This window comes from Microcaecilia unicolor, chromosome 10 (genome assembly GCF_901765095.1).
Source record: "Microcaecilia unicolor chromosome 10, aMicUni1.1, whole genome shotgun sequence".
Taxonomy (NCBI): domain Eukaryota; kingdom Metazoa; phylum Chordata; class Amphibia; order Gymnophiona; family Siphonopidae; genus Microcaecilia; species Microcaecilia unicolor.
In genome coordinates, this window is record NC_044040.1 from 128924757 (window position 1) to 128937370 (window position 12614).

Here is a 12614-nt window from a genome sequence, read left to right on the forward strand (position 1 = left end):
CGCCTAACACATATGTCTCCCATGGATTTCTACTCCCTAAGTGCATCACTTTGAATTTCTTCGCATTGAATTTTAATTACCAAACCTTAGACCATTCTGCTAGCTTCCTGAGATCCTTTTTCATGTTTTCACCTCCCTCCCGGGTGTCCACTCTGTTACAGATCTTAGTATCATCCGCAAATAGGCAAACTTTACCTACTAACCCTTCAGCAATGTCACTCACAAATATATTGAACAGAATCGGTCCCAGCACCGATCTCTGAGGCACTCCACTACTAACCTTTCCCTCATCCGAGCGAATTCCATTAACCACCACCCTCTGGCATCTGTCCGTCAACCAGTTCCTAATCCAGTTCACCACTTCGGGTCCTATCTTCAGCCCATCCAGTTTATTTAAGAGCCTCCTGTGGGGAACTGTGTCAAAAGCTTTGCTGAAATCTAAGTAGATTACGTCTATAGCTCGTCGATGATTCAGTTCTCCGGTCACCCAATCAAAGAACTCAATGAGATTCGTTAGGCACGATTTCCCTTTGGTAAAACCATGTTGTCTCGGTTCTTGCAACTTATTGGTTTCCAGGAAATTCACTATCCTTTCCTTCCGCATCGCTTCCATTACTTTTCTAATAACCAAAGTGAGGCTTACCGGCCTGTAGTTTCCAGCTTCTTCCCTATCGCCACTTTTGTGAAGAGGGACCACATCCATCATTCTCCAATCCCTTTGAACCTCTCCCGTCTGCAAGGATTTATTGAACAAATCTTTAAGAGGACCCGCCAGAATCTCTCTGAGCTCCCTCAACATGCTGTGGTGGATCCCGTCCGGTCCCATGGCTTTGTCCACCTTTAGATTTTGAAGTTGTTTATACACACTCTCTTCCGTGAACGGTGCTATATCCACTCCATTCTCTTTTGTACTTTTGCCAGTCCACCGCGGTCCTTCTCCCGGATTTTCCTCTGTGAAAACAGAACAAAAGTATCTATTTGCTTTTTCATCATCATTATCCACATAGCGGTTCGCAGTATCTTTTAGTCTCACAATTCCCTTTTTAGTCATTCTCCTTTCACTAATATACCTGAAGAAATTTTTTTCACCCCTCCTTACATTTCTAGCCATTTGTTCTTCTGCTTGCGATTTTGCCAGACGTATCTCTCTCTTGGCTTCTTTCAGTTTCATCCGGTATTTATCCCCGTGTTCTTCTTCTTGAGTTTTTCTGTATATCTGGAACGCCAACTGTTTAGCCTTTATTTTCTCAACCACTTGCTTGGAGAACCATATCGGTTTCCTTTTTCTCTTGCTTTTATTTACTTTCCTTACATAAAGGTTTGTGGCCCTATTTATAGCTTCTTTCAGCCTGGACCACTGTCCTTCCACTTCTTGTATGCCCTTCCAGCCCATCAGCTCCTTCCTTAGGTATTCCCCCATTTTACTAAAGTCAACACGCTTGAAGTCTAGGACTTTGAGTTTTGAGTGCCCCCCCTCCACTTCAGCCGTCATATCAAACCAAACCGTTTGATGGTCACTGCTGCCGAGGTGGGAACCCACTCGGACATTTGACACGCTATCCCCATTTGTGAGCACTAGATACAGCGTCGCTCCCTCCATCATGGGTTCCGTCATCATTTGTCTGAGCAGACCACTTTGAAAAGCATCCATGATCTCTCTACTTCTTTCCGATTCCGCAGATGGAACCTTCCAATCTGTATCTGGCAGATTGAAATCTCCCAGCGACAGCACCTCTCTCTTCTTTCCCAAGTTTTGAATATCTGCAATCAGGTCTTTATCTAATTCTTCCAATTGTGTTGGAGGTCTGTAGACAACACCAACGTGAGGGTCCCAAAAAACAACAAGGCAAACGATCTGCAAAATCCAATATGGGAAAGAAAGCCAGCTTCAATAATGGTGTGTCCATTTGTGTATGCTAGAGACCACAGGATTCCCGTTTGAGCTGGTTTTTTCTTGACTTTTATGCACTATATTTGCCCCTTTATGAAGGTTTCAAATTAGCCACTAACGCAGCCCTAGGTGGGCGAAACACGGCCTGTGTCGGGCGATTTGTTCATACACGGTATCTTGAATAAAATCTTTTTGTTGTGACATTGATCTGCTGGCTTTCTTTCCCATTTCAGACAACACCAACGTGGACAGAGGTTCTATTATCTCTTTTTAAGGTGATCCATATCGCTTCTTCCTTTCCTCAGGTCCCTGTCATTTCGGTCGCTGTGATATAATTTCTCACATATAAAGCTACTCCTCCATCCTTACGACCCTCTCTATCCTTCCTAAATAGATTATAGCCTGGTATGTTTGCAACCCATTCATGGGAACCATTGAGCCAGGTCTCCGTGATTGCAACAATGTCTAAGTCTGCCTCCAACATCAGGGCTTGAAGGTCATGAACTTTATTGCTTAGACTGCAAGCATTTGTGGTCATCGCTTTCTGTCTACATTTCTTGGTATGTGCTTCAACATTTGTGATTTGGGGGTATCTTTCTCTTTGGGTACCTTTATATCCTTTTGTTCCAACTTTATTGCTTTCTCTTCTGCCTCAGTTCTATTTTCAGGATCATCACTGTGTTGTAATGGAGCAAAAGAATTCTCTAGGGACAACACTTGTGAAGGCGGATGTTTTTGTGTCACATAACGGAGTCTGCCTGAGCCTACTGTGAACCATCTATTCTTAGGTGGTTTTATTCTTTGAGGCAGTGGTGAGACGATGGTATGATTCTGTGCAGTCCTAGAAGCTGCTTTAAGTGCATCCAATTCCCGCTTTACTTTACTGAGCTCCTGTTTTAAACTAGATAGCTTAAGACAGATAGGACAAGACTTAAGTCTCCAGATGATTGGCCATGAAATGAAAGCACCACAATTGTTACAGAGAATAAAAGTCATCCTGATTGGTTGAAATGGGTATGAGCAGGTGTACTATGTTGGGGTGAACAGTCTGTAAGATTGCCTGTGTATGACTGAGGAGTAAAGTTAATGAAATAGTCCACAATAATTTGTTCTGCTTATATGTCAGATCTAAGCTATTGTTCTTTTGATTGATTTATGGTGGGGGGGTTTTTTAACCTATGTGTTGTTTTTTCCTTTCCCATATATGTTTGATGTTTTGATAATATTTCAAAGGGCAGAGCAGAAGTTATTTTCTCCACCTTATTTTTATAGTTATTAACATTCATAATATTGTAATAAGTTTAAAGAGCATTAGCTAGTCCCCCACACTGTTAAGCAGAAACAGGTTATTTTTGAGTTTATCACATTGTTTCTCTTAAGTTTTTTTTTTTTAATTTACTCATATCATATTACCCTGCAAGAAACCTATGATCTTCTGATGCAAATCTTCCTGTTGTCCCTTCTTTTAGGAAACCATTATTTGACGCCTCATGTACAAAGGCTTTTATAGTTGTGTAGGTCCTAGTTTATGGAACCATTACCTTGCAGTCTGATTCCTCTCGTATTAGAATTAAATTATTGAAAACCTTGCTGTTTAAAAAGGTTTTTGCTTTGCAATTTTTTATCCCCTTCTATTTTCAGGTTTTACTGTTGTAACTGGTTATAATTGTTGTGCTACGCATTTATTCTCTCCTCAGTAGTGTCATCATATGTTATAGTTCATTGTTTGTCTTACATTTAATTTTAGGATATTGTACACTGCTTTGATACCGCGGAATAAGAAATTCTACAGATAAAAATCAAAATGGCCCATTCAGTCTGCCCAGCAGACTGTTGATAAAGAGATTCTGCTTTAGGTAAGAGGCTAGTATACCTAGTCTATAATGCAGCGTTAGTACTTTAGCTTTTCATTGCCTATTCCTATCTCCTTGTCCCCTTGCCCCTCCTTAGTAGTGAGAAAAATAGCAATGTAACTGTGCAATGGCCAACACACTTATGTACAGGATATTCAGCTTGAAGTTTTCAAGCTGGATGAATAAAGATTTACAGTGTTGCAGACCCTACATTGTGTGAATGCCCTCCCTCTTCACCTTCATCTCAAGCAATTATTTGACAGATTCGAGTCCTGCCTTAAAACATTCCTATTCACGGATGCCTTCAGCAATTGACTAACTTTTAGTCCTTCTTCCGCCATCCACTATGGATGCCACAAGGTAACAGCATGTGAATTGCTCTGAAAAGCTTCTCTAGGGTGGTATATCAAATCTAAATAAAACTTGGTACAATTATTCCTTCAATTTAAATAAATAGAATACACTTAATTTCCTTCTCAATCTGCTGAATGCAGCAAATTTTCTGATGCCCCATAAATAAATGGTCATGATATCATACTCATGATATCATATCCCCATATCATCAAATACTTACTGAGCGCATACGCTTTTTGGGGGGGCTCGTGGAAAGTCCGTCTAGCTGTCCATGCTCTCCCAGGAATCCTGTCACTTGTTCCAAAAAAGAACTGACATCCAGTTGGTGCCATTCCACCAGCTTCTGGCCTTTTGAGACATGATAAAACAAATACCACAAAACATATTTAAACAGAAAATACTTTCCTAATACTTTATTTCCTAATTGTTTCATAGTAACACAGCAGATGAAGGCCCCCCCCCCCCAAAAAAAAAAAATCTAGTCCGTCCAGCTATTCTTCTGTACACTGCTAAGGATATATCCTAGCTGCCAGTCATAAAGCATAACCACTTGTTACTTTTTATTCAGGCGTTTCTCGTTTTACTTATCCATATAGCACTGTTTTGGAACGATGGGCATACACGACTGCCCATTTCATCTCTACCCATAACTCATCCCTTCCCATATCTAGCCACAAGTCTGTCGACCTAAATACGTGAAGATCTTGCTCCCTAGATCCCATGGCCTTATCAGACAGTACCCTGCCACCACCAATTTGTTGTCTGCTATAATACACAATTGCAGATTTAACAATTGCCTATCATCACTATCATCTTTACATTTTATATTTTTACTAGTAAAAACGGCCCGTTTCTGACACAAATTAAACGGGCGTTAGCAAGGTTTTCCTCGGAGTGTGTATGTTTGAGTGTATGTGAGAGAGTGAATGTGCGAGTGTGTGTGTGTGAGAGAGTGAGTCTGGGTGCAAGTGTGTCTGTGAGAGACAGAGTGTGTGTGTGTGAGAATGAGAGTGTGTGCAAGTGCATATGTGTGAGACAGTGTGAGAGAGAGTGTGTTTCATAGATACAGTGTGTGCGAAAGACAGAGTGTGTGTGAGACACAGACTCTCTGTGAGACTGAGTGTATGAGACCAAGAGTGTGTGAGTGACTGTGTGACACAGAGAGTGAACGTGATACAGTGTGAGACAGAGTGTGTGAGAGACAGTGTGTTAGAGTGAGAGAAAGACATTGACTGTGAGAGAGTGAGTGTGTGTGTGACAGAGATACCGCTCCCCCTCTGGTGTCAGGCCCCCCTCCCTCCCTCTCTCTGGTGTCAGCCCCCCCCCCCCCCTTCTCTCTGGTGTCTGAGCGTTACTGTGCAGGACGCTGAGCTCTGGCTGTGCTTCAAGGAACTGACCAATCCTATTTAATAGAATGCACCTCCAACATTCTGAAGCCGAGAAACCTTGTGTGGTTGGTCACTTCTGTTTGTGACGAACCCGGAAGTACTGATGTCAATTCAGGAGATGGATACAGAGAGCAGGCATGCCTCAGCCATGCAGTCAGCTTCAGAATGTTGGAGGTTCGTTTTATTATATAGGATATCTATATTTCTAAGGTTTGCACATCAATAAAAAAATTTCAACCGCACGATTAATCGCATAAAGAACCCCTACCCACACACACATTGCCTCCTGTACAATGCAATATATAAATTGAAGATGTAAATTCTCAAAACTGACATTTCTATTACTAAAATAAAAATAAAATCATTTCTTACCTTTGTTGTCTGCTGATTTTATCTTTCTAATTATCTCTTTCCCTGTTCTGCTTACCTGTGCTCTGAACTCTGTTTCCAGGGCATCCTTTATATTCACCGTTTCTTTTTTAAAATCCTCCTTCACTTCCTGCCCTATATTCATCTTTCACATTAACCCTTCTTCCTACTTCTCAAATCTATCTTGTTACCGCTTCCTCTCCCATACATGGGGCACCATCTCCTCCATCGCTATTGTCTGTCCTTCCCCCTCCATTCCCTCTCTTCTCTGTATGGGCAGCATCTAATCACTTCTCTCTTCTTTTCTCCTCCCATCCATGGGCAGCATCTCACATATAAACTCCACTTGAGTCAGGATGTTTTGGTCTGGGTATCTACCCCCCCCCCCCTCCCCCAGTGCTACCCCCTTTGTGCTCTGGCAGGTTTTTTTTTCCTTCTGCCACCCCACATTCACTGGCATCTCAATTTCCCTCTCCATCTCCCTGGCGACCCTTTGAAATTGCCTGTACAAAGGACAGAATTAAGCATGTGCTGCTTCTCTATTGCATGAGACCTCCCTCTCTAGTGTCCTACCCGCAGGAAACATGATGTTTTGTTAGAGAAGGCAGGATGCTAGAGAGGGAGGGCTCCAGCTAGAGACAAGCATGTGCTTAGTTCAGAGGGACGCCAAAGGCAGGAACAAGCAAGATACAATTAACGCAAGTTAAAATTTTAATGAGTTAATTGTTTCAAAAACCATGCTAAGTGTGCAGCCCTAAAAAATGTTTTTTAAAAACATAATAATAAAAATGTGTGCGTCTGTGCACGTATTTTGATTAACATTTTTAATCCCGATTAAAGGTATTCATTTTATTTATTTCCCACGCAGCTCCTTGTGATTCTGGGCAAGTTACTTAACCCTCCATTTTCCCAGGTACAAAGTAAGTACCTGTAAATATGTTAATCGCTTTGATAGTAACCACAGAAAAGTGGTATATCAAAACACATCCTCCTTCCCTTCTGTGATTGTGTGAGCAAAGTTAGTATGGGACGCCTCCAATAAATACAGCCAGACAAGGAAGAAATGAACAAAAACCCCTTTATTAACCAAGTACTGAATCCTGTTACTTTACAAGTACAGCAAAGTAACGAATAAAGTCTCTTAGGTTGAGGCAACTTCACACAGGCTTGCAGCCAACAGGCTTAAGTTCATAATACACACAAACAGCTACTTGTAGGGTTTCCTGCCTCCAGCCAGAGCCCAAAGACAGCATTCTTGTAAACCTCAAAGCTTAGCCTACCTTAGCCAGGCTCTGGTGGCTTACACATAAGGAGACCTACACTCTAGGGCAGCTTCTCTCCTCCCAAGGTGTATAAATCTGTGGTCAATAAGATGGTGGACCACTGTGTAACTCTTAAGATGACTGCCTTTTTTCTGTGGAGCAGAGTTTGCCCAACTCTGTAAAACAGCAAGGTAAGGTCAGACAGTATTCCAATATAACCTTATCTTAATATTCCACTTGCAAGCACAGCAACAGGGAGGGGTGAAGGAGGAGGTTAAACAAGCCCTAGGACTATTCTGTGCAAAGATTTATGGTTGGAGGTCATGAGACTGGTTTTGCTAGAACAGGTAAATCTAATGTTGTTCTTAGATAAGGGGGGCCATCAACTGAGACAGCAGGAGCTGAGACAGCAGACTGAGAATTGTCACATACACACAGAAAAAGGTATAAAAGGATTGGTTTATTACTGCAGAAACAGGAATCTTGTTAGCACTGCATTTTGCTTCAGGCTGGTAATTCCTCCACAGGAATAAGAAAGAAAAAGACTTTTTGTATGTACTATTTATGAATTGTAATTGGCAAAGCAGCAATTAAATGTTTATTTTCCTATTTGTAATTAATAAGCTTCTATGATAAATTTATGACTGGCTACTGGTGTATCTCTTCCTGTGTTCTTTAATCCAAATTATTTTATCCATGGAATAAATGTCAAAGTTTAGCCTTGTATCTTGCAGCCTGTCTGATAAGGGGGTATAGGTATAAGGTTAAACACAGTCAAGGAGTTTTTCTCCAAGAAAGGAGAATTTCTCTAAGGCTGAAATGTAATCCCCTCCCAAGGGGCAGGGGTCGGGATTACAAAGGCCTCTTTCCTGTATGCCCACAGCACATGCTTGGTCACCCCTCTACCAGGCAGCTACCTTGTTTCTCCCTGAAATCCCAACTGTTCCACTTTCTCTGACTTCCCATGTTACATTGTCTACCAGGTTGTAAGACAAACTTGTCCTACCTCAATCCTTTTCTACTCTGTCACTTACGAGGTAGCACTTAAGACCACTCTTCTATCCCAGGCTCTTCCAAGGTACTGCAGCCTTGCTTGCCACCCTTGGATCCTGTGCACTCGGGACCTACCTCTCTCTCTCCTGACTCAGGGCATTTAACGCCATCTTGGCCTGAGTCCCGCCCCTCTGACTCAGACTCAACATAGTGCTACTTGCTGCAATGTGGATGAACTGCTTCAGTGAGGATGAGCTCTCACTATACCATCCACTCCCTCACACCTACCCCTAAAAGACTGAAATACTGAATCTCCCCTCCTTCCCACCTATAAGTCTAATATCTCTCCCTTTCTCAACCTTCACTCCCTCTCACCACAGGTCCATTACATCTCTTTCTTTCCTGGGGTCCATTATCTCTCTCTTTCTCTCCTTCCTACCTCCCATTGTTCAACACTTCTCCCTCCCTTTCCTCCACCCCCATGAGCAGTGACACAAACTTGTGGCTTTCGGAGCTCAATGTCTCGACCATAGCTTCCATTGGTGACCCCTCCAGTTCTGCTTGCGGCTCTGCAGCTCATAACATACTTCTCCGTCACCCAGAGTTCAGCATCTGCCCTCCCTCTCAATATCTCCCGCTGATCTAACTTAAAGGTAGTCTTCTGCTGGTCCTAGGAGTGGCAGCATTGCAAATATGCTGCCTGTAGCCGACTCCGAAGTTTCCCCTCAGGCCCATCCTGCCGCCTATGACATCATTTCATGTTTCTGCCTAGGCAAGACAGATCAGAGGGAAAGCTCTAGACCAAGCAGAAGGCAGCATATGTGTTGATATCACCAGAGACAGCACTGCACAAGACCACCTTTAAGGTAGACTGGCATGGGGAGTGAGCGATGTTGAATCACAGACGGGGCAGGGGGGGAAATGTCAGATTGCACCAAGAATTGGAAGTGGAAGAGAGCAGAAGAGATGTTTGGAGGAGACAGGAGACACTGTAATGTGATTAGTTTTTTTATTGTGATTAATGATCTAATGTGTTAATTGCAGAGTTAACTGCAATTAAAGTGCAGCCTATATATACATATATATACATATATATAAATATATAAAAGTGTGTACACACACACGTACATAAACACACATACAGGGATTGGGACATCATTAACAGTTAACTGGTGTTGATACTAAAAAGTCTTTCATTTGACCACTATCAGTTCAACACCCCTTTGCAGACAGATCCAAAAGATCCCATATTTTGTAGCCTCCTAGATTAACTCAGATACTGCCCTTATTTATTTATTTGTTTGTTGCATTTGTATCCCACATTGTCCCACCTCTCTGCAGGCCCAATGTGGCTCACATTATGTCATAATGTTGATCGCCATTTCCGGCATGAGAAATACAGAGTAGTATTACATTAAAGTTTATAAATGTTAAAGTACAGTATAAAGTAAATGAAATAAACAGATATGTTTAGATATGTTCCTGTGATGAAATGCATAGAGACCCGCCTGGGATTACCCCGCAGCCATTTACAGGGTCTAAACCCAGCACAGCTCAATTCCACCTGCATCTGCCGCTTATGCTTTAGCTAGCACCCTCCTCCCACTGACTGGGTCACAACCGCCTCTGGACGAGTCTCCCGCTCTCAAATTATCCCCAGAGATTTCTAGGTTACTGAAGTCCACACTCCCAGTGGTCCCATAGTTCCTAGGAAGCACTCACAGACAACACACAAACCACCAGGATTCTTTATTAGTCCAGACAGTAGAGGCAGTAAACTTAGTTTTTATTGTCTTAAATACTGAACAATGAACATAAAAAGTTCAATAATAAATAACTGAAATATGGATCAATTATAACAATAACTAAACATTTGTACCCTAGCTAAGTAGTACCTGGGAAGATCAGGACATATAATTGTTCACAGAGCCTCAGCAAAGAGATCCTACTCTCTTCTTCCTGGCTAAGAATGGGGGAAAAAAACCAGCAAAATCCAACTGAAAATGAGCTCCTGGGCCAATCAGATCCCAGAACAACAAGTTCTAAACATAGCTGGTTACATCACTGCAAGCATTCCCTTTATCTATGTTAACAAAAGAAGGAAAGTTCAGTTCTTTTAACAGCTTAAAACATAACATACACCACCTGCTGGCCAAACTAGAGAAATACACTTCAAGAATTAATTAAGGCAGTTTTACAGGCTTAAAATATATTGTTCTGTCACACCCCCCTACTCAAGAGTGAGACACTGGACTGCGGCCTCTACAGAACGCCGATTGGGTCTCGATAGTTCAGTGCCAGGGTGGTTCTGGTTCATCCTTCCTGGAGAGGGTCATCAGTGTTACCATGATAACTGCCTTTCTGGTGCAGTATGGTAGGCAGGGGCATTTGCAGGGGCAGGCTCCACTGATGGTCACCATTCTGGGGGAAGGAGAGCCTATTCCAATCTGATTGGCTTCACCTTAACCAGGGCGGGACCAGGCTGCCGGTGTCAACTTTTAAAAAAGAAATAGAGCAGCTTTTAAACTAGAAACTGGGGGAAGGCCGACAGTCGCTCAAAAGAGCATGGTTCAGGATAAGGTATCTTTTAAGGATATCACCTAGACAGGGAAGAAAAGGTTACTTGTAAGTAAGGATGTCAAAGAAATCGTAGTAGATCAGATGGCCTTAAATAAAATTAATAATTACCAGACAAAAAATAACACATTAATAATGCCATGTATTAAACGTAATATAAAATGGAACAACAAGAATGCATTGAAATGTCTATACACAAATGCCAGGAGCCTGAGACATAAGATGGGAGAGCTGGAGTACATTGCACACAATGAAAAATTGGATATTATTGGCATCTCTGAGACCTGGTGGAAGGAAGATAACCAATGGGACACAGTCATACCGGGCTACTGTTATGACCTGGTGAATGTGAGCCCTTGTGCCCCGACTGAGCACGGCGAAGATGAAGTGGCACCGCACTCGATCAGGCAGCCAGACAACCCCTAGCTTCACCTGGGGAGCGACCACCGTTCCCTGGGAGTTGAGCCCCCAGATGCAGGCGGCCACCAGGACTTCTGGAACCGGCGGGGTTGCACAACCGCTGACCAGGCTGGTAGGCAGGCAGACACAGTCCAGGAGCAAAGAGTCAGTGAAGCAGCAAAGCAGAGAGCAATCCGAAAGTCTGGGCAGGCAGCAACACAACGCGTGGTCAGTAAACAATCCAAGGTCAGGAACACAGGAAAACACTGGAACAGATGAAGGCCACAACCTCTAAGCGAATAGAAGCCGAAGCATGGAAGGACTGGAAACAGGGCTTTAAATAGAGCAGGAATTAGGCTCAACCATGAGCAGCTGTTCCAAGATGGCTGCCCCCATCAGCAGAGCTGCCTACATCCAAATATGGGCTTCCTTCCTGACCTCGTTACTCCAAGATGGCTGCCCCCTCCTGAGCTAGCCAAGGTGGCTGCTGTCCATGATCCAACCCGGATGACGGCTGCTAGGTTAGGAAACAGAAACCAACCCATCCTGGAGAAGTGTAGCAGAGCGTAACAGTACCCCCTCCGGAAAGATCTCCCCCTTACCGGTTCGGTCTGGGCTTAGCAGGATGATGAGCATGGAACTCCCGGATCAGATCTGGAGCATGCACATTGTCCACCGGCTCCCAAGAGTTCTCCTCTGGTCCAAAATGCTTCCAGGCGAGGAGATAGTACAACTTCCTTCCACGACGCTTGGAATCCAGGATGCGATCCACCTCATACTCTGGATCTGGATCACTCTCAGGCACGACCACCTTCTTGGGTTCAGGATGCCACTTTGACCTGCGGAAAGGTTTCAGGAGGGACACATGAAAAGCATTGTGCACCCGGAGTTGACCGGGTAAGTGTAGTTGGTAAGTCACTGCTCCTAACCTGGATCGTACGGCAAAAGGTCCAATGAACCGGGGAGCAAACTTCAGAGATGGGAGCCGCAGTTTCAGGTATCGGGTGCTCAACCAAACCTTTTCTCCCGGCAGGAATGTGGGAGCCGCTTGTCTTCTACGGTCATAGGTCTCCTTGGCCTTGACCGCGGCTCGTCGTAACTGTTCCTGGACCTTCCTCCAAGCTTCCTGAAAGGAACAGACGGTGGGGACTGCACCTGAGGTGGAACTTCTGCAGGGGCAATTGGAGGAGGTAGACGCGGGTGGCGTCCATAGATGGTGCTGAAAGGTGTCGTCCGGGAGGCCGAATGCAGACTGTTATTATAGGCAAACTCAGCCCAGGGTAGCAGCATAGACCAGTCATCCTGGCGCTGGTTAGAGTATGCCCAAAGGAACGCCTTCACCGTCTGGTTGACCCGCTCCACCATACCATTGGTCTGGGGGTGATATGCAGACGAGAATAAAGTGGTAACCCCAAAAGCTGAACACAAAGCTTTCCAGAAGCGCGAGGTAAACTGCGAGCCTCGGTCACTAATGATCCTCTGTGGCAGTCCATGGAGATGGAAGATGTGTGTGATGAAGTTTGCGGCA

At 43.8% G+C, this 12614-nt stretch overlaps 1 protein-coding gene across 3 annotated transcripts in view; it reads right to left on the reverse strand.

Moving 5' to 3' along the window:
• UBXN7 (UBX domain protein 7) overlaps positions 1–12614 on the reverse strand; it is a 588902-nt gene that overhangs the window by 177914 nt on the left and 398374 nt on the right. For all 3 annotated transcript variants that reach the window (XR_003943538.1, XM_030215927.1, XM_030215926.1), the window contains one exon: positions 4319–4446. Coding sequence is in view for 2 of the 3 variants with exons in the window: in XM_030215927.1 (XP_030071787.1) it covers positions 4319–4446 (128 nt within the window). In the remaining variant the exon portion in view is untranslated. The remainder of the gene's footprint in view (positions 1–4318; positions 4447–12614) is intronic.